This window comes from Anabrus simplex, chromosome 5, assembly GCF_040414725.1.
Source record: "Anabrus simplex isolate iqAnaSimp1 chromosome 5, ASM4041472v1, whole genome shotgun sequence".
In the NCBI taxonomy this organism is placed as follows: domain Eukaryota; kingdom Metazoa; phylum Arthropoda; class Insecta; order Orthoptera; family Tettigoniidae; genus Anabrus; species Anabrus simplex.
Window position 1 is genome coordinate 420,648,885 of NC_090269.1, and position 23,329 is coordinate 420,672,213.

At 38.4% G+C, this 23,329-nt stretch overlaps 1 protein-coding gene across 10 annotated transcripts in view; it reads right to left on the reverse strand.

Moving 5' to 3' along the window:
- hts (adducin 1-like protein hts) overlaps positions 1-23,329 on the reverse strand; it is a 506,583-nt gene that overhangs the window by 33,967 nt on the left and 449,287 nt on the right. For all 10 annotated transcript variants that reach the window (XM_067147801.2, XM_067147796.2, XM_067147800.2 and 7 more), the window contains one exon: positions 6,210-6,277. In XM_067147801.2, coding sequence (XP_067003902.1) covers positions 6,210-6,277 — 68 coding nt within the window. The remainder of the gene's footprint in view (positions 1-6,209; positions 6,278-23,329) is intronic.

The window sequence follows — 23,329 nt, forward strand, 5'->3', positions numbered from 1 at the left end:
GGAGGGAAAAAGGAAATTAACAGTGTTTTGAGTAATTCAGGTGAACTCATAATAGATCCCAGGGAATCACTGGAGAGGTGGAGGGAATATTTTGAACGTCTTCTCAACGTAAAAGGAAATCTTCCTGGTGGTGTTGCGAACAGCCAAGCTCATGGGAAGGAGGAAAATGGTGTTGGTAAAATTACGTTTGAGGAAGTGGAAAGGATGGTAAATAAACTCCATTGTCATAAACCAACAGGAATAGATGAAATTAAACCTGAAATAGTGAAGTATAGTGGGAAGGCAGGGATGAAATGGCTTCATAGAGTACTAAGATTAGCATGGAGTGTGATATGGTAACTTCAGATTGGACAAAAGCAGCAATTGCACCCATCTGTAAGCAAGGGAACAGGAAGGACTGCAACAACTATCGAGGTATCTCATCGATTAGTATACCAGGCAAAGTATTCACTGGCATCTTGGAAGGGAGAGTGCGATCAGTAGTTGAGAGGAAGTTGGATGAATACCAGTGTGGTTTCAGACCACAGTGGGGCTGTCAGGATCAGATTTTCAGCATGCGCCAGGTAAATGAAAAATGCAACGAGAGGAATAGGCAGTTGTGTTTATGTTTCGTAGATCTAGAGAAAGCATATGACATGGTACCAGGGGAATAGATGTTTGCCATACTGGGGGACTATGGAATTAAAGGTAGATTATTAAAATCAATCAAAGGCATATACTGTATGTTGACAGTTGGGCTTCAGTGAGAATTGATGGTAGAGTGAGTTCTTAGTTCAGGGTACTTACAGGGGTTAGATAAGGCTGTAATCTTTCACCTTTGCTGTTCGTAGTTTACATGGATCATCTGCTGAAAGGTATAAAATGGCAGGGAGGGAATCAGTTAGGTGGACATTTAGTAAGCAGTCTGGCCTATGCTGACGACTTGGTCTTAATGACAGATTGTGCCGAAATGCCTGCAGTCTAATATCTTGGAACTTGAAAATATGTGCAATGAGTATGGTATGAAAATTAGCCTTTCGAAGACCAAATTGATGTCAGTAGGTAGGAAATTCAACAGAATTGAATGTCAGATTGGTGATACAAAGCTAGAACAGGTCGATAATTTCAAGTATTTAGGTTGTGTGTTCTCCCAGGATGGTAATATAGTGAGATTGAATGAAGGTGTAGTAAAGCTAATGCAGTGAGCTCGCAGTTGCGATCAACAGTATTCTGTAAGAAGAAGATCAGCTCCCAGACGAAAATATCTTTAGATTGTTTTCAGACCAGCTTTGCTTTACGCGAGCGAAGCCTGGGTGGACTCAGGATATCTTATTCATAAGTGAGAAGTAACAGACATGAAAGTAGTGAGAATAATTGCTGGTATAAACAGGTGGGAACAATGGCAGGAGGGTACTCAGAATGAGGAGAAAAAGGCTAAGGAATTAACTTGATGGATGAAGCTGTAAGCATATACTGGCTTCGTTGGTGGGGTCATGTGAGGCGAATGGAGGAGGATAGGTTACCTAGGAGAATAATGGACTCTGATATGGAGGGTAAGAGAAGTAGAGGGAGACCAAGACGATGGTTAGACTCAGTTTCTAACGGTTTGAGATAACAGGTATAGAACTAAATGACGCTACAGCACTAGTTACAAATAGAGGATTGTGGAGACGTTAGTAAATTCACAGAGGCTTGCAGACTCAACGCTGAAAGGTGTAACAGTCTATAATGATAATGTACAGTATATATGTATATAATCATAACATGAGTCAGGAATATGTAATATAAAATATCATCATTTTATAATTCTTCATTGTAACATTGTCATGTCAATTTTTAAGATTTATGGCTGAAGATGACTTCTATGGAAAGTTGAAGCTATTACCATGGTATTTTAAGCTATAGTTACTACAAAAAAATGTGTACTGAATAGGTAAAACCATTTTTTTCTTTTGAATCCTAATCAGGATATTGACAGGACTTTTTGAGTTTGAGTAGCATCAATCACTAATAAAATGCTCTAGACTCAACTGCAATGGTATAGGCACATTTTGCAGAATGACGACAACTCGCCTGCGAAGATGGCACTGGAGCTAAGACTCCTAGATGGCAATTTTGCAGAAAAGTTGGCTAGGCACACTGCGAGAAGACACTAAGACTGCAATTATCATTGAAACAACATACCTGATTGTGCAAAATGGAGAGCTAAGTGCAGGTGGAAAAAGAGTGAAGAAGTAGGCATCTAATGAAGGAGAGGAATGAAGAAACATCTCAATCAAACAATGTACAATGTAGAAAAGAGTAAGGGGAACAGTCGTGGGAGACAGGTGAGCTAGGCAGGAGGGACATTCCAGGAATCATTAACTCTTATAATGAACAGTTAATTATCAACCAATTCACAAAATTATGAGACAAAAAATGAAGTTTTGCAAATTGGGTTTTATACGCTATGTATGCTCTATCAGAAAATAAGAAGGGGAGTTAGGGATTGGAATAACTTAACAAGGGAGACGTTCAATAAATTTCCAATTTCTTTGAAATCATTTAGGAAAAGGCTAGGAAAGCAACAGATACGGAATCCGCCACCTGGGCGACTGCCCTAATGCAGATCAGTATTCATTCATTCATTATTCATTCATTCATTCATTCACTCTATAAACTATGGTCACTACTCGATATAAAAATGCTTATTGCTGACTATACGTGAGGCAATGAATTGTAATTTATTATCTACGGAGCAACAGTATGTATAAGACAATGAAGGCTGGCTATGTTATACTCTGACAGCAAATTCGAATACTACGTTATACATAATACCAACAATATTTTATATGTAAGCTTGTGCTTTAAACTAAACTAATGGTGTACCAGGCTGTAGTGATCTCAACACTTCTATATAGCTATGAAACATGGATCTTAAATGGCCATGACATCAAAAAGCTGAAGCGTTATCACCAGCAAAAACTACGCTCCATCATGAACATCAAGTGGGAGAACTATGGTCCCAATGTTGAAGTTCTCGAGAAAGGATGCGTTAAGAGTGTAGAAGCATTGGTCATCACCTTAAATGGGCATGGCATGTGCGCTGTATAAATGACACCATGTCAGATCTTTTATAGTGACCTGGGCTCTGGTTCGAGACCAGAGAGTAGTTCATATTTAGCACAACATGATACTGAGGTGATACTGTGGCTTAGAACACCTGCAACTTCACTATCAAGTAAACACATCCCTGCAAAAGGCCAAGACAACGGTGATAGAAACATTAGTTATCGACATGAAGAATGTTCAGCTCGAATGGAACTTTCCATATATACTGCCTGACATAAAAATTGAAGCACCCAGAATGGGAGGAGGAAACGAAATTAAATTTCACGTGTTGGTAGGTTATGCGATGTTATTTCAAATTACAAAATTGAGTGACATTTACATAGAACTTGGCAGTATGAGCCCACTTATCGGTATGACGGTCCACCGGCTCTGGCCTGGATGTGTGCACTTATACGGTTAAGAAGCATGTCAAAGCTGTTGTATCCTCTCCTAAGGCAACTGTTATAACTGGTTGTTTATATCCTGGATACCAGCACTGGGACAGAGTTGATGTTCAAGCTGGTCCCACACTTGTTCTATCGGGGACAGATCTGGGAATCTTGCTGGCCATGGGAGTACCTCAACATCATGCAGACAGTTCATAGGGACATGTGTTGTGTATGGACGAGCATTGTCCTGTAGAAAAATGGCACAACCACACTGTCACGAGAGGTAAACACATGAGAACGCAGGATGTCTGATGTACCTTTGTTCCGTCTGAGTTCCCTTAATCACCACTAGCCGTGACCTGAAGTCATACCAAATGGCTCCCCACACCATAACACCAAGAGTAACACTGCTGTGTCTCTCCAAAACATTGGAAGAAGGGGACCTCTTCTCAGGTTGCGGCCATACTCGCAGATGATGGTCATCTGGGGTAGTGCAGAACCGTGATACATCGCTGAACAGAATGCAACAACATTCATCAGCAATCTGTGCCTCCCAGTCATGGCAGCACTCCAAATCCAGCTGTTTGTGTTGTGGTGTTAACAGTATTCTACGTGTGGGACGGTAAATCCTGAGTCTGGCTGCTGCTAGCCTCCGACCAATGGTGTGGTATGCCACAGAATTTTGCAGGGAGTCTTACTTGTTCTCGGATGGCAAGCGCAGATGTGAAAAGATTACAATGTGCTTGATGCACAATATGGCGATCTTCCCTTGTGGTGGTAAGACATGGTCATCTGGAACCTTACGACTAGTATGCCTGCCCTACATTCCCATGCAGTCCAACATCGGGCCACTGTCATATCCGAATGCCCCAAAAATCTGGATATTGAACGATTCGACCAGCCGGCCAAACAGACTCACAATGAGGCCCCTTTCAAACCTGTCAGGTTCTGACAACGCTGTCTCGCACAAGTACGTGGCATCTCCATGTCCTTCCCAGTGATCACTCTGCATCTGACGCTGTTCATGCCCATTATACACCTTAACAGACCTGGTAACAACATAAAATGTTAACAACACTAATGCACTCTGGTGGCTGTTCTACTTGTCACAGAGAATTGCAACTCTTATCATGTACATACCCACCAATGGTGTGTGTGTGTGTGTGTACAATGTTACATTGACATTCGACCATTTCTTCCGAGTGTTTCAATTTTTTTGACAGGCAGTGTAATTGCATGAAATGGTCTTCATTCATGCAAAGAATGGACCTCCCACATGCGAGAAAACTAAGGCAAAGAACAAAATGTAGAAGTATGTGGATGGCAAAGAGTGTGCCTCCATTCATCCCTGAATAAAGAAACAGTAACTCAATTCAAATAGAAAATTGACCCACAGGGGACAGTTATGTAAAATATGGTGTAGTACAGGGAGAGGCTAATGTGTACACTGGGAAGAGCCGTAACATGATGTGCTGGAGAAATATATTGTATTTAACTGACAATTTATGGAAATTAAGTTTTTGTCTTATCCATTCTTTATATGAGCTGTTGAAAACATTCACCATTCATATCCAAGCACAAGTTACAGTGGCCCATAAAGTTCTCAAAAACTTGCTGGAGTCCATCTTGACTTATACTGCTTACCACACTTGTGATTATTTTGTTCAAGAGCCTGAAGAGTGTAAGGGTTGCTGCTGTGTAGTTTCTGTATGAAGGTAACCCCAAAGATAATGATCACATGCCATTTAATTTTGGGGGAATTTAGATAGGACAAAGCCAGCAGCTAATTACCTGTTCATCAAAAATACCATGAACTATATCTTTTGAGCTGTTGCATTATTCTGCTGGAAGTATGCATATTGCTTTTCTTCTTCCATTAGCATTTCAGGAAATGTTTGTAAAATGTCATTCATACTGCTTTAAATTCACTGTGACGTATGGAGACGATCATGCAACTTTCACTATTTGTGCAATCATACCCCAACTTTTTGCCACTTCACAAACAACTGCGCCATAGTACTTCCTGATGCAACCTCCAGATAGCATATATTTCATATGACTTTTTCTTTTAAATATGTCTCAACTAGATATATTAACTGTTGTGTTTTGTATCACATTTTCACTGACCATGCCTTATCTATTCAGATACAAGGCCCCAACTAGCTCTGCGTCAAGTGGAAAGTTTCTCTCATCTCTCCCGAAAGTTCCACTATTCTAGCCCTTGGTTGCCATACATTGGTACGTTTGCTATACCTCACCCTGAACTTAATAGGAACAGTGCATATCAAAGATGCATGCAGTATCTCCAGATCATTAGAAAAAAAAAAAAGGAAAAAAAAAACACCCCACATTTATGTTAAAATAAATGTTTACACTATAGTTTATATACTGAAAATATGCATAACCACAGAATATATTCAGCAAGACAGAGCAAAGTTTTGATGTCATTTTCCACAGACAGCAGTAATAGCAAGAGAAACACATTTTACTTCCCAATGAATACAGTCTATTGCACTATTGCAACACCACAGGAGGCACTTCAAAAATAAAGTGAAAAGCTGCACATGGGAATATTAACAGACATCAAAGTGAATGAACTAGTATAATAATAAAAACGTACTATTATAGTTTAGAAAGAGTGCAGAAAAAATAAACACTGGCTAAAATTAAATGAAGAACAGGATCTCGTGTGGATAAATCACATTTTCAACAACTTAATTATAAAGGTATAATACAAAACTTCCCACTCACCTCCTTGCTGCTCTGCGAAAATGTGCTATGAGGTGCATCAAGATCATCACCGTTCACCGTATTTTCACCTGTAAAAAGCCATCTTTAACCTCCTTCCTCCCATTTCTCAGTCGTAAACAACAAGATAGACCCTGATAATCATATATTACCATATTTTCTTTGGTATCAAAATCTATGCAGATGAATTATAGTTAAGTATTTTAAAATCTTGCAAATCAATTAACATTAATAAAACAAAACCTTTTCAATTTATATTGTTTATTATCATAGAAACAATGAATTATGCAGGACACAAGTGCAGAGATTATAGGGTATTGCTAAAGCTTTGGGTTAAGGGGAGGCTTAAAAATAAATGAACACAATAAAGCATGCATAAGGAAACAACTGCCACTTTTAATTGCAAAGGAAAACAGTACATGTTTGCAAGAGAATATCATATATTTTACATTAAAAGGATTACAAAGGTAAACCAAGATATAAAAACTATTTATAGGGATGTGTTATGACAGATACACAATTGCATATTGTATATTTTGTACTTTATGGAACATTCCCAGAGAGTTATTATCAACTAGCAAAACAAAAAATGGAGGCTGGAACAGCACAAGAAAAAATGAAAATAAAATGAAAGCAAAATGTTCAAAGCTGGAAAGCCGACAGTTACATGCTGAAGAAAGTTCTTTTATCACACCACAAAGCACCATTAGTAAATTGTACGTAAGTTACACCACATGGAAGGAAGAAGGAAAATGTCTTGCTGTAGCATTTATTCCTTGCAAACACACACAAGAATAAAAATAAGCCTCACAATTATAGAATATAGTTACATGGCATGTTCAAGAAACTAACCTACGATGTGGTATGGATGAAAAGTCGTCCTGAAAAATTATCAGAAATATAACCAAGAAATTATTTTAACCTAACGCCATTTCCACTCACCAGGTGGGGGGAATATATTTCTATATTTTCTCAAGAGAATCAGGAACTACATCACTTAGATTTCTCATTAATACCTTTGCAAGAAGCAGGAAAGTCTTTAATATTGGAAGAGTGTGGATGAACAAGGGGAGAGTATTCTAACGAGTCTATAAAGTTACTGAAGTCAGACACAAAGGATTCATCTAAATCCACAATTCTCGGTAAACCACTGTGAGAAAAGCTATCTTTTAGGGGTGACATTGTTTCAGTGGTCAGCAAAGCCAATGCATGATCACTGCCAATATAAAATGTATCAACTGCATCAAAACAATGAAAATCTTGAATATGGTCAAAGTAGAATGTAGTACAATTATCGGAAAGTTCAGATTTATTTTCAGCACTACAGCATTCTTTGTTTGGAAAAGGTTTCCTTTGGAAGCAGCATTCATGAAGATTTTCCTTAGGCTCATGAAAAATCTCATCCTCTTGATTCCTTTCAGTATCTTTTAATTTGGAAATCACAATTCTACCGGAAAGGTCCTGGAAATTATCCCTAGCGTTTGTACTGGTTCTAGCGCTATTGATGAATTTCATCTTTTGCTTAGCTTCACAGACATTAACTTCTTTACAACCCACCGTTTTCATATTAAGGTCTCGATGTTGTATTTTAAGGGTTGAATCACAAAATTCACTGTTGCCCCATTTATATCCTGAGTTACTAGTATTGAATTTCATCCGACTAACCTCTCCAGTGTCAGAACAGACATATTTACCTCTTTCTTCCAAAAGCTGCACGTCATCAATAGACTCATTCAGACTACAAGGTTTAGTATTACCTGGCTTGGATTCCAAATTACCCTCATCTCGTAAGTCTAATTCACAAACCAAGTTGCAGTTTCCATACTTATACCTACTGTCTAATATTTTACCAAGTTTATGTTTATGTCCTTGGTTCCCTCTACAGCCAACGATAACATTTTCATGATCTATTTCAGATTCTGTAGTACTTTCAAAACCTTCAAAGAATTGCCTAGCTTCTGGTATAATGGTGATACCTTTGTATTCTTTCTTCAATCCTGAATTCCAGCTCTCTTGTCGATGTGCTGAACAGACACTGAATGTATAAATGTTTCCTTCTTTACATGCTTTCGTACATTTTGTTTCACCAGAACAGAGATCAGTAGCTGACTCCATCTCATTGGGACAAGTTTTATGCAAACATTTGGAACAAGAAAGGCTCAGGCGAGCAATTCTAAATTCTGATCTTAAGACTACCTTTGTTTTCACACTTTTTCCTGTGATGCTACATTTATCATCAATGTGATGTCTCGCACAGCATTCACATTCTACAGAATAGGTGGAATTTTCAGAGCCTCTTTCTGAATCTGTATTTGTACCTTTGCCTCCAGGGGTTGGCATAGAACCTAAGCTATAAAAATGATCATTATTTTCTGGATATCTTGATTCAATAATATTCTCCTTAACTAGCAAAGGATTTCCAACACTGGATCCTTCACACACATTAAGAAGGCTATTACACATTTGAGACCCGCCATAAATGGTTTCAAGATTATTCCTCCTTCCTAAGCTAGAACTAGTTTGCTTGAGTATTTCTTTGGTTTCTAAACACTGAGGTGTTGCATTAGTAAGGCAATATTCAGATCCTGAGTCACTAATATCTGCTTCAAACTCTTCTTCAGATAACAGTTCAACATCCACAAGATCCTGATCGGATTCAGCATCAATAATATCCCCACAACAGTCTTCCATGTATTCTATAACATTTCCAATGACTGTAGGTTTCAGACTTTCTTCCTGAGATTTTTGTTGAGAATCTATAGGATCATCATCTACCTTGAAGTCGAAGCTGGTAATGTTTTCCCAAGTCTTGTCACTTTCTTTAATTCCAAGACTATATTCAGGGCCTTTATCAGGTCCAGAATGTACAGCATCTATTGCATATGGTTTCTCATGAGCTGTGTTTTTAATAAACAATACAACTTCTTGGTTAGACTCCAAATTCCCTCCGTCTTCCCGAATTTCATTATCTAGTTTGAGGTTTCTCTTTGACTTTGAGTAACAACTCACTCCATGCTCTAGTTTACACTTTGAGCAGCCAACTCCTGTCAGATGCTGTGTACTATCAGCAACCAAATCATCTTCGCCTACATTACAGATCCTTTCCCAACTGTCGTCTACCATCAGATTTTGTAGAGACCTCTCCATTTCATCTTGCTCAGATCTTGACCGAGTAACTTCTTTGTATACTTTACTAGAATCTGCTATATCATCTTCTTCACTTTCTAAATTACTAACATCTTCCCAACTATCGCTGTTTGCATCAATATGATGGTTCTGATTGGATTCTGAATACCTAACAAATACCTGATAATCTAGTTTGGGTTTAAAGTGAGTAGTTGCACCACCACTGCCCACTTTCTCTGGCTTGAGATCACTAATATCTACCCAACTCTCTTCTACAAAATACTGTTCAGGTAGTAAACAGCCATCATTCAATTTGGCATTTTGTTCAGCCTTATGGTTGAGTTCAGAATTAATATTAAAAATATCTGTTGAAGAGTTTTCCTCTAACCTGTCTGGTTCATAGTTCCCTTCAGTATTCACAAGATTGTAGTCATGTTCCTGCTCAGATACAGAGTCAGTAATATCCGTCCATTCATCATCATTTAGCTCTGTATCTACTACAACAAAATCTGATTCAGTTTTAGCTACATTTACTTGCTGAGATCTCCAGCCACTTACACCATAGTCTTGTTTACAGAAAATGCTGCCATTTCCACTAGAATTCTGTTTGGAATGCAATCTAATCTCTCTCTTTCCAAGATTTTGCTCAAATCTTGAATTACAAGTACCTCCAAATATTGGCTTAGCTCTTTCTTCAATCACATATATACAATCTTCTTCAGATCCTGAATCACTAATGCCAACACCAAGGTCTTGTTCTAATCCTGCATCACCAAATACACACAGGTTCTGCTCCCAATCACCTAGGCTGAGTTCTGGATAATCATCTTCAAGAGCTTGATTATCACCCACAAAATTCTGCTCTGATTCAGTTTCTGCAGAACTAATCTCATGGTCAGGTTCAGAAGCAGTTCCACTATCTGAATCATTGTCTTGTTCCGATCCTATACCACTGCTACACCCATCAAGGTCATGCTCTAAATCTGAATTTGTATCATCAATGTGTGTCTGCAGGTCTTCATTAAATTTCATGCTGTCATCCTGAGTAGATTCAATGTCACTTCTTATTGAACCATATATCAGTAAGGATTCTAATCCATTCTTCACTACTTCAAGACTTTGAGTTATTAAAGTGTTGCTATTATTTCCTTGCATGTGTTGCTTTAAATTGAAGTTAAAAATTACTCTTGATCCATCTGTAAGTTCTATATTACTCCACTTGCACTCTGAATTGTCTGCATGTGTTCCAAAGTATAGGTAAGGTGCTATTCTAATTGCAGCTCCACCTTTCACACCTCTAGTCAGCTTTGAAAAAGCACCATTATTCTTGAGGCAATGTTTAGTTTCAGAGTCATGACAAGTGAGACTGCATTCCAATGTATGAAGCCCTCTGTAATCTTGAATAGAACTTACAGTTTTCTTCGGTTTGTAGAGAGGACTCTGTTTGCTAGTATTGCCATGGTCTATATCACTAACAATTTGCCTATCTTTAAAATGAGGACAGGAGGAAAATTCCTTGTGGTACGCTAATAATTTCACCCAATTTTCCTCTTGTTCATATATCTTCGAATGGCCTATGGAACAAATTTTGTCCAAGATCTGCATGGATATGAATAAGTCAATAATTCTGTAACTGTGATAAATGTTCCTTAGAAACTCACATGCTTTCACAACATCAAATTTGAATTTTGAACAGTCTTCAGTTTTATTGCACGACTTCTGTTCTTCATTACTGTAGTCCGACAATGAGTAAACCATATTTCTGGCCTTAAATATGTGCGATATAAAATTTATACACATGATCACAATATCTGTATCAGATTTTGGAAGAAATGTGGAAGTACTGAGTACTTTCGGTAGTAAATTAAATGCAATAATGACATATTTTTGATTGTTCCCTGAATAGGAAGAATTCTTGACAATTTGCTTTGACTGTACCCTGCACAGTTTACTGTTGGGTTCAAAACAACAGAATCCCTCATCACAGACTAGGAGAAATTCACACAAAACGTCATTTGCACTTTGTTTCTGCTGAGGTTCTGAACAAAAGAAATGATCGCAAGTGGACTTGAATTCTGGGCTTGACATATTACTACTATGATTCCACCGAAACACTTGGTCAGAAATATTGATGTGTTCCTTATGTTCCTCCTCAGGCTGAAGCTTGCGAGCATCTTCCTGCGGATTTCGTCTGGAGTCTTGAGTGCTATGTTTAGCATCTGAATTTGGATCCTGATTACTGTAGTGGCCAAGTACTTTTGAGTGATCTGGGTCACAAAATTCCCTAGGTTTGGGATGGTCAATGGTACCTTTCTCATGAGCTTTTTCACTATGAAGTCTTGTACTTTCCAACTGAAAATTCTGATTAGAAGCCTCACAACAGCAAGCTTGGAATTTTGAAAACCCTTCACAAGAACAAGCATGATCATTGAAATTTTTTTGGACATCTGAGGGCACGGGAGGATCAGGAGGCCTCATGTCAGCATATACACCATCTGTTTTTCCTTCACAATCCATTTTCTTTTCTACTTCTGGCTCTTTGGTTATTTCCTCATGTTCCGGACTGGGTACTAAAAAATTAAAAATATCACCAACATCCCAATGATATTCTCCAAAAATATTTGCTTCTGGGTCATAATTCACCTCTCGATGGTTTAGATAGCTTCTCTCAACTTTCCTTAGAGGATCATTCCAGTCTGTATCTCCCATATCTCCACAAGTCTCTTCTGGCGAGGATGATGAACCAGAACCTGAAGAACTGAAACAAATCTTGAGATATGGTGACATACTAGCTCTACTTAATGTTGTAATTGAGGAAGAGCAAGTTTCCATTGAAGTTTCAGAATATTCCTCTAAAGGATTAATTGTCATACTAAGTTCGTTAGTGGTTGAATTATCACCAATATTAAGTTTCAAATGCCACCCTTCATTACCAGACTCAGCAATAATGTGCGTGGAGGAATTAATTTCAGCAGAACCTAACTCGTCAACTAGAGAATTTGCTGAGAATTCTTGATCATCCGTTTCCATTTCGAAGATCGAAGATGTAAAAGAATAATCTTCAACAGAGGAATCTGTAGGACTGTCAGATCCCACACCCTCTGTATCATCATCTACAGAGCAGACTGATGTCTCAACCTCAGAAAACTTGTGGTGCTCCTGAATTTTCACAGAGTTCAATTTTGCCAAGATTGCTGGTATGTTGAAAAGCCCTCTGTCCTGTGAACTATGTTCTTCTTCCTTAGGTACATCACCGTTCATTTCAGAGTTCTCTGTTAATGTACATCCTGGGATTTTAAAAGGGTTACTTTCCTTCACTATTTGGCTACTAACAAGCTCTGTCTTTCCAGCAATAACAGTGTTTAACACACCAGAATTTTCTGTAGAACATTCGAGGAGTTCTAGATCTCTGAATAATTTTGGCAAAATGTCCCCTTCTCCCATGCTTTTAATGGAATTTCTCTCTTCAGAAACATTTGCTTCTGTTATGTTGATTTCTATGCGATCCTCTCTTGGCGATTCCATATTTTCAAATACAATTCCTATTGGTCTTCCAGGACATTTTATATCTTTACAGTACTCTATTTCCAGTTCTACAGGATCCTCTGCTGCTTTCTCAACAGGCAACATTGATGCACAGCTTGCTCCCCTGAAATTTTCAAGAAGTATTCTATTCCGAAAACCAACTGATGTGACACATTCAGATAATTCCATATCCTCAAAATTAACCGATGATCTTTCACAGTCATTTAATAATTTGTTTTTATGGAGCATCATTTCATTACAACTCGCTTGTGTTGTTGCATCATCAATGACGTAAGTTTCTAAAAAGTCATCATCTGCCATTTTATCTTCAATAACCTTTGTTTCTATATAATCTTCTGGAGTTACATCTTCAAAAACCTTGGCTTCAATACTCTCTCCCTCTAACATTACATCTTTAACTACTTTGGCTCCTGAATAGTTAACTTCTGTCATTACATCTTCAACAACCCTGGTTACTACACAGTAATCTTCTGCCACTACAACCTCAACAGCATTGGTATCTATACAGTTATTTTCTGCAATTCCATCTTCAACAACCTTGGTTTCCAAATAGCTTCCTTCTAGTATCACATTCTCAACAGCCTCAGTTTGTAAATAGTTATTTTTTGATATTACATTTTCAACAAGCTTGATTTCTGCATAGTTTTCTTCCACAATTACATCTTCAATATCCATGGTTTCTATATTGCGATGTTTTGCAATTACATCTTCAACAACCTTGGTGTCTACATTGCAGTCTTCTAGCATTACATTTTCAACCACCTTGGTGTCTACATTGCAGTCTTCTTCCATTACATCTTCAACAACCTTGGTGTCTACATTGCAGTCTTCTGCCATTACATCTTCAACAATCTTGGTGTCTACATACCAGTCAACCTTGGTGTCTACATTGCAGTCTTCTACCATTACATCTTCAACAACCTTGGTGTCTACATTGCAGTCTTCTGCCATTACATCTTCAACAACCTTGGTGTCTACATTGCAGTCAACCTTGGTGTCTACATTGCAGTCTTCTACCATTACATCTTCAACAACCTTGGTGTCTACATTGCAGTCTTCTACCATTACATCTTCAACAACCTTGGTGCCTACATTGCAGTCAACCTTGGTGTCTACATTGCAGTCTTCTACCATTACATCTTCAACAACCTTGGTGTCTACATTCCAGTCAACCTTGGTGTCTACATTGCAGTCTTCTACCATTACATCTTCAACAACCTTGGTGTCTACATTCCAGTCTACTACCATTACATCTTCAATAACCTTTGTGTCTACATTCCAGTCTTCTACCATTACATCTTCAACAACCTTTGTGTCTACACTGCAGTCTTCTGGAAATAAATATTCAACAACCTTGGTGTCTACATTGCAGTCTTCCACCATTACATCTTCAACAACCTTTGTGTCTACACTGCAGTCTTCCACCATTACATCTTCAACAACCTTTGTGTCTACACTGCAGTCTTCTACCATTACATCTTCAACAACCTTGGTGTCTACATTGCAGTCTTCCACCATTACATCTTCAACAACCTTGGTGTCTACATTGCAGTCTTCTAGCATTACATTTTCAACCACCTTGGTGTCTACATTGCAGTCTTCTTCCATTACATCTTCAACAACCTTGGTGTCTACATTGCAGTCTTCTGCCATTACATCTTCAACAATCTTGGTGTCTACATACCAGTCAACCTTGGTGTCTACATTGCAGTCTTCTACCATTACATCTTCAACAACCTTGGTGTCTACATTGCAGTCTTCTGCCATTACATCTTCAACAACCTTGGTGTCTACATTGCAGTCAACCTTGGTGTCTACATTGCAGTCTTCTACCATTACATCTTCAACAACCTTGGTGTCTACATTGCAGTCTTCTACCATTACATCTTCAACAACCTTGGTGCCTACATTGCAGTCAACCTTGGTGTCTACATTGCAGTCTTCTACCATTACATCTTCAACAACCTTGGTGTCTACATTCCAGTCAACCTTGGTGTCTACATTGCAGTCTTCTACCATTACATCTTCAACAACCTTGGTGTCTACATTCCAGTCTACTACCATTACATCTTCAACAACCTTTGTGTCTACACTGCAGTCTTCTACCATTACATCTTCACCAACCTTGGTGTCTACACTGCAGTCTTCCACCATTACATCTTCAACAACCTTGGTGTCTACATTCCAGTCAACCTTGGTGTCTACATTGCAGTCTTCTACCATTACATCTTCAACAACCTTGGTGTCTACATTCCAGTCTACTACCATTACATCTTCAACAACCTTTGTGTCTACATTCCAGTCTTCTACCATTACATCTTCAACAACCTTTGTGTCTACACTGCAGTCTTCTGGAAATAAATATTCAACAACCTTGGTGTCTACATTGCAGTCTTCCACCATTACATCTTCAACAACCTTTGTGTCTACACTGCAGTCTTCCACCATTACATCTTCAACAACCTTTGTGTCTACACTGCAGTCTTCTACCATTACATCTTCACCAACCTTGGTGTCTACATTGCAGTCTTCCACCATTACATCTTCAACAACCTTGGTGTCTACATTGCAGTCTTCCACCAATACATCTTCAACAACCTTTGTGTCTACACTGCAGTCTTCTGGAAATAAATATTCAACAACCTTGGTGTCTACATTCCAGTCTTCTACCATTACATCTTCAACAACCTTGGTGTCTATATTGCCGTCTTCTGGCATTACATCTTCAACAACCTTGGTGTCTATATTGCCGTCTTCTGGCATTACATCTTCAACAACCTTGGTGTCTACATTGCGGTCTTCCACCATTACATCTTCAACAACCTTTGTGTCTACACTGCAGTCTTCTGGCAATAAATATTCAACAACCTTGGTGTCTACATTGCAGTCTTCTGGCAATAAATGTTCAACAACCTTGGTGTCTACATTGCAGTCTTCTGGCAATAAATGTTCAACAACCTTGGTGTCTACATTGCAGTCTTCCACCATTACATCTTCAACAACCTTGGTGTCTACATTGCAGTCTTCCACCAATACATCTTCAACAACCTTGGTGTCTACATTGCAGTCTTCTACCATTACATCTTCAACAACCTTGGTGTCTACATTGCAGTCTTCTACCATTACATCTTCAACAACCTTGGTGTCTACATTGCAGTCTTCTACCATTACATCTTCAACAACCTTGGTGTCTACATTGCAGTCAACCTTGGTGTCTACATTGCAGTCTTCTACCATTACATCTTCAACAACCTTGGTGTCTACATTCCAGTCAACCTTGGTGTCTACATTGCAGTCTTCTACCATTACATCTTCAACAACCTTGGTGTCTACATTCCAGTCTACTACCATTACATCTTCAATAACCTTGGTGTCTACATTCCAGTCTTCTACCATTACATCTTCAACAACCTTGGTGTCTATATTGCCGTCTTCTGGCATTACATCTTCAACAACCTTGGTGTCTACATTGCGGTCTTCCACCATTACATCTTCAACAACCTTGGTGTCTACACTGCAGTCTTCTGGCAATAAATATTCAACAACCTTGGTGTCTACATTGCAGTCTTCTGGCAATAAATGTTCAACAACCTTGGTGTCTACATTGCAGTCTTCCACCATTACATCTTCAACAACCTTGGTGTCTACATTGCAGTCTTCTACCATTACATCTTCAACAACCTTGGTGTCTACATTGCAGTCTTCTACCATTACATCTTCAACAACCTTGGTGTCTACATTGCAGTCTTCTACCATTACATCTTCAACAACCTTGGTGTCTACATTGCAGTCAACCTTGGTGTCTACATTGCAGTCTTCTACCATTACATCTTCAACAACCTTGGTGTCTACATTCAAGTCAACCTTGGTGTCTACATTGCAGTCTTCTACCATTACATCTTCAACAACCTTGGTGTCTACATTGCAGTCTTCTACCATTACATCTTCAACAACCTTGGTGTCTACATTGCAGTCTTCTACCATTACATCTTCAACAACCTTGGTGTCTACATTGCAGTCTTCTACCATTACATCTTCAACAACCTTGGTGTCTACATTGCAGTCTTCTACCATTACATCTTCAACAACCTTGGTGTCTACATTCAAGTCAACCTTGGTGTCTACATTGCAGTCTTCTACCATTACATCTTCAACAACCTTGGTGTCTACATTCCAGTCAACCTTGGTGTCTACATTGCAGTCTTCTACCATTACATCTTCAACAACCTTGGTGTCTACATTCCAGTCTACTACCATTACATCTTCAACAACCTTGGTGTCTATATTGCCGTCTTCTGGCATTACATCTTCAACAACCTTGGTGTCTACATTGCGGTCTTCCACCATTACATCTTCAACAACCTTGGTGTCTACACTGCAGTCTTCTGGCAATAAATATTCAACAACCTTGGTGTCTACATTGCAGTCTTCTGGCAATAAATGTTCAACAACCTTGGTGTCTACATTGCAGTCGTCCACCATTACATCTTCAACAACCTTAGTGTCTACATTGCAGTCTTCTACCATTACATCTTCAACAACCTTGGTGTCTACATAGCAGTCTTCCACCATTACATCTTCAACAACCTTGGTGTCTACATTGCAGTCTTCTGGCATTACATCTTCAACAACCCTGGTGTCTACATTGCAGTCTTCTGGCATTACATCTTCAACAACCCTGGTGTCAACATTGCAGTCTTCCACCATTACATCTTCAACAACCTTGGTGTCTACATTGCAGTGTTCTACCATTACATCTTCAACAACCTTGGTGTCTACATTGCAGTCTTCTACCATTACATCTTCAACAACCTTGGTGTCTACATTGCAGTCTTCTACCATTACATCTTCAATAACCTTGGTGTCTACATTGCAGTCTTCTACCATTACATCGTCAACAACATGGGTGTCTACATTGCCGTCTTCTGGCATTACATCTTCAACAACCTTGGTGCCTACATTGCTGCCATCTGTCATTATACCTTCAAAAACCTTGGTGTCTACAGTGCAATATTCTGCCATTACATCTTGAACCATCTTGATGTCTACATAGTAATCTTCTCTCATTACTTCAAGAACCTTTGTTTCTACAGAGTTATCTTCTACCATTACATCTTTGGTAATCGTCCTTTCTACATTGCAATCTTCTGCACTTACATCTTCAACTACGATGTTTTCTACAAAGTTTTCTTCTGCCACTACAACAACGCTGGTGTTTTTGCAGTTATTTTCTGCAATTCCATCTTCAACAACCTTGGTTTCTAAATAGCTTTCTTCTGGTATTACATTTTCAACAGCCGTTTGTTTTGTACAGTCATCCTCAACCATTACAATTTCAACAACCGTGGTTTCTACATAGTTATTTTCTGATATTACACCTTTTACAATCTTTGATTCTACATGGTTATCTTCAGATATCACATCCTTAACCTTGGATTCTATATATTTATTTTCTGATAACACATCTTCAACAACCTTTGTTTCTATACACATATCTTCTGTTAATATATCTTCACAGACCTTTGTTTTTACACAGTTATCTTCTGTTGATACATCTTCGACAACCCCGGTTTCTACATAGTTATCTTCTGTTACTATATCTTCCATATAATACTGTCCATGGCTCCTTCCAGTAACTTCTACATTAGTCGTTTCATAGCTTTCTGTCAGGCTGTTTGCGAGTAGTTTTCTTTCTTGAGGTTTACAGTGGCAAGATTGGCTACAAAACCTTTTTTCACAGTCACATAATTTACTATTGATTAGCATTGTCACCTTGGAACACTCAGTTCCTACCTCTCTAGTAGTAACACTTTGATCTTCTTCAGAGTGCTTGTGATAATCTGAAAAGAACCATCCTCTGGAGGCACTTCTTTCAGAACATTCTGATTTACAAGTACCCAGTGCAAAATGTTTAATGAACTTATCCTCTTCTGAACTTATGACTGTTATATCAGGGAAACAATTTGATGTATTATAACACATTCCCATGCCACCACCAAGAATGCTGGTGTCAGAAATAATATCTGATTCCATTTTCTCTGGTGGCTCTTTCATTTCTGTATAAAACTGTAGAGTACCTGATTCAACATCTTTAATAATATTTTTATTGTGCTGAAAATCAAAACACAGATTTCTGTGATGAGGTTTGTTTACAAGATATTCTTCACTGAGTAGTTCTTCACACATTCTTCTATTGTTTTCAACTGATTCCAAATTATCTATACTATCTTCAGTTTTTCCATTCATTTCAATAGCAACATACCTTTTATCAACATCCACTGTATTATCTTCTATCTCCTCAGGTATGTTTGGAATATGTTTTGAAAATTTCACATAATCTTCTTCTACTTTTACCTCTAAGATGTCAAAACATTTCTGAAGTTCTGTTTCTTCTGCTGAAAATCTTGTACTAGAACTGTCAGAAGGAACAGCCTCTTCAGCTGAAGATACATTTGACAATTCATCCATGCTGACTCCATCTTGCATCACTACTCCATAACTTTCAAGAGAGCTTAATACTTCAAAACTTCTATCTTCAACTGTGTTTGAATTACAAGAGGATTCAGGAAGAAAGATATTAGACTCAAATTTATTGACATTAACCTTTTTCTCAATATCGATGTCACGTCGACTCCTGACGGAGTTTGAATGCAAATCAACATTACCGTGCTTAAATATAGGTGAACTTGGACTATTTATACTAAAGATCTTAGTCTGTAATTTTAAAAGAACATCTGATATTTTATTAGTCACGACCTTATTATCTTGAACAACTGTCACCTTCTGCTTATTACTACCACTGACTAATGAATCCTTCTGGGCAATAGATTCATTGTATCGGGATATGAGATAGCGAACGATTTTTGGCACTTGGAGTGGATTTTCAGACGTCTTCTCTTCTGAGAATTCATCAACAATCTGTTGACAACTATCTGCAATATAGTATGATATGAATTAGTATGAAAGTGCATTTTTATAGTACATGCTACATGCAAACATTGACATGAATGCTCTTATAACAACCTGCACCCAGCTTGCTGGAGCAGAGAATTGATTAATATGCTCTTGCTACAAAAAGATAACAACATGCAGGATAAAAGCTTGTATGGCAGAAAAACCAAAGCAAGCAGAGGTATTTCAGCCTCAGGTTCTTGTTCACTAGTACTCTTCTTTGAACTTGGCATAGCAGGTTCACTTTTTATAGTGAAATCTTATCCAATCTGTCATACATCAGGCAATCAATTAATCCCATGTGTACATAATGCTGATACAGAGGCACTTGAAAATAAAAGTATAAATCAACTTAAAGTGCAATTCTCAGAAAATGCTCCAGCAAACTAAACATAAGCACAGTAAATTTAAGAGGTAGATTTCTAAAATGCACAACAATCTAACATTAAGTAAATTACCACAGCACATCTGGTTGAAAATAAAAACAAGCCAAGAAACCAATAACAAGATGCTCTAGCCAGAAATACATTCAGGAAGTCCATCACAAATATATATCATATGCTGTAGGTTCACAAAAGTCCTCATATAACCCACAAGCCACATGACACTGGTGCTGTTAAGTTTGTTATTTTACCCCACTTCAACTGTTATTTTACTTCAATTAGTTAAAAAACCCATAGGATTATGACAATATTACCAGGACACCAAGAATCAAATGGCTTCAGGTTTAGCTGATATCACACATGGTCCAGAAAATGCTAACACAAACAAAATGTCACTTTTCTGCTATAAAATATTCAAGATAACAGTTCTTGTAAATTTAAGTTAATATATATTATCTGAGGGTAATGCCATGAAAATACTGCCGTGTCTGTTCATTGTTCATGGTGAAGTTACGGCCCCTGGCCTACTCTTACACTAAACCACAATCTTACGAATTGTGATTAATCTCCAAATATTTCCACTCAGTTCCTAACTAGTGTACAGTTCAGTGGTCATATGTTTCATGTAAGGATTGGTCTCAGCCATCAAAGGCATCTGCATCCCTGAATATTGCAAGAATTGTAGGAGAGAGATGAATACTCTGATACAAGTATCAGCTGCCACCAGCAGTTTAGTAGACCTGTGACAGTCCTAGCAGATTGTTCATCCTAGAGCATATCCCTCATAAGGATGTTAAAGACTTATATGGCATCAATATAGCAGCTCAAGAATGGTTTAGAACAACCAAGAGCAACCTCTCTTAATCACAAACAGAATGAATCACGCCAGTAAAACAAATATTCTTACTGCACGATACCAGGGCAGATTAAATGAAAAGAAATAGGGGCCACACAATGAAATCAACAAGGTTTATTTCAGTCCAAAGTTACACAAGCACTTGTCCCACTGTTTCACCAAGCAGCGAATACCCTGCTTGTAAAACTCCTTCAGCTGAGATTGGAACCTTTTCTGAACATTGTCCAGGACTTCAGTATCATAGTAGAAGTACTTTCAATGCCTTTTTCAACAGACCAAAGACATGAAAATCGCATGGTGATGCCGATGACCTTCGATGTTAGGCCCCTTAACACAACAAGCAAGCAAGATGCATCAGGAGCGTATGGTAGGTGTTCCAACACTGTCCAGCCAAATGTTACCAATGTATTCTGTATAACAGCTGCCATATGCGATTGCGCACTGTCGTGCAACAAAACCACTCCAGTAGACAACAGACTAGGTCGACTGGCCTCAATGGCCGCATGCGACACTACTGAACAACACTAACGGTTTGGCCACAGCCCAGGAAATCAACGAGAAGGGGTGCTTTATGATTTTTAAAAATGGCAGCATCACTCTGCACCATCTTTGACATCTTCAGCAGTGGGCGAGCTCACAGGTCTCCACTGTTGCCTTTGTCCTATGCTTTCAGGTTGGAAGTGGTAGCACCAAGATTCATGACCTGCCACAACCCTTTTCAGAAAACTGACCCTGGCACAATATCTCAGAAGTTGCCATTAAGAAAATCCTATACGTTCTTCTGATCATCTGTGAGATGGTGCGAAATCCAATGTGTACGCACTTTCATGAACTACAGTCTGTCTCAAATGACATTAAGAACAGAACAGAACTGAACCTCACCCCAAATCTGACAGCAACTTGATATGGCCCTAAGAAGGGCTGATATGTCATCAGGATTGATCAAAGACTGGTATAGGTAATGGGGGCATGGGAATCTGCTTGCGTGGACTATTCAGTCGACTCATTCCATCACAGCATCTGTGATAATGTGAGCTTGACCAGGTCGCATTTCATCTCGCAGATTCCTGTCCCTTGCGGAAAACACCTGCGCCAGTTCTGCACACGAGTCACTGACAGAGCACATTCCCCCTTTATTCGCCAATTCACTTAGCAAATTCCAGCTTCTTCTACCACTAAAAAAATATTACACCATGTTGCCCTTCTTCACTGGCAAACATTCTGCCAACGCAAGTGAAGGCTGACTGCCTGCTAGTCTTCGCGGATGATTGATTGTATCTTAAGCGATGAATGTAACAATATAAAAGTAAAAAAAATAAATTCATGCAATTTATGTAAAAACTGTGTGTGTTAATAAATAGGTTTTTAATTTTGCGTTTAAATGGTTTTAAAACATCTAATGGTTGTATTAATAAACACAGCAGAAGCTGCGGGTATATGCTAATTATAAAAATTATGAATAAGAAAAGGATGAACAGAGTTTGAACAACATATATATTATGCAAGTATAGTCCTTTTGTGTTTGTCCCGTGTTCCTAATCTTTTACTACTTGTATTCATCTTTATTTCACGTTTCTTCCCTTTTCCTGTATTTATCCAGCTTTCTTCTTATCCTACACCTCCTGCATCAAGAATGAAGACATGTCAAGTTGGCCACTCAACGAGTGTTGATGCCTGCACTTCTACAGTTCGTTCTCTTTTAATCAAATGTTACAATTATTATTGCACTGCATTTCTTTACTATCACTCACACTTTCAGAAACGCGAGTTGCCACCTCTGGCATGAATCTTAGCTTTGACCCATACTGCTGACAAGTACAGCAATTTGTAATATCTGAAGATCTCTTTTCAGTTTCAACTCAGTTAATTTATAACTTAGGTTCTTCAGTCTGCCAAAACTAATTTTGAGTAATAAATTTACAAACTATCTGAAAAAAGGAACATATGTAATCATTAGTGTACCAGCTCAATTTAGTTCACATTCGTGTCAATTTCGGCGTTCTGCAGATAAACCCTAACTCTGTCTCGGGTTCTAATAAGCTTTGTCGGGTTCACGCTGAAAGTGTCTCCAGGATTCTTTTGCATGCACTGCATTAAAATAGAATGACATTTCATGCTTGAAATAATATGATCGGATTCTAACAAATACCACTCAATTGTTTAGAAAAGTATAAACATGTATGTTTTTTTCTGTTTAAATACTTAAGAACTTGAAATCTGGAACTTGGAATAGAGAAAACAGGACTTTATTAATGTAAGTA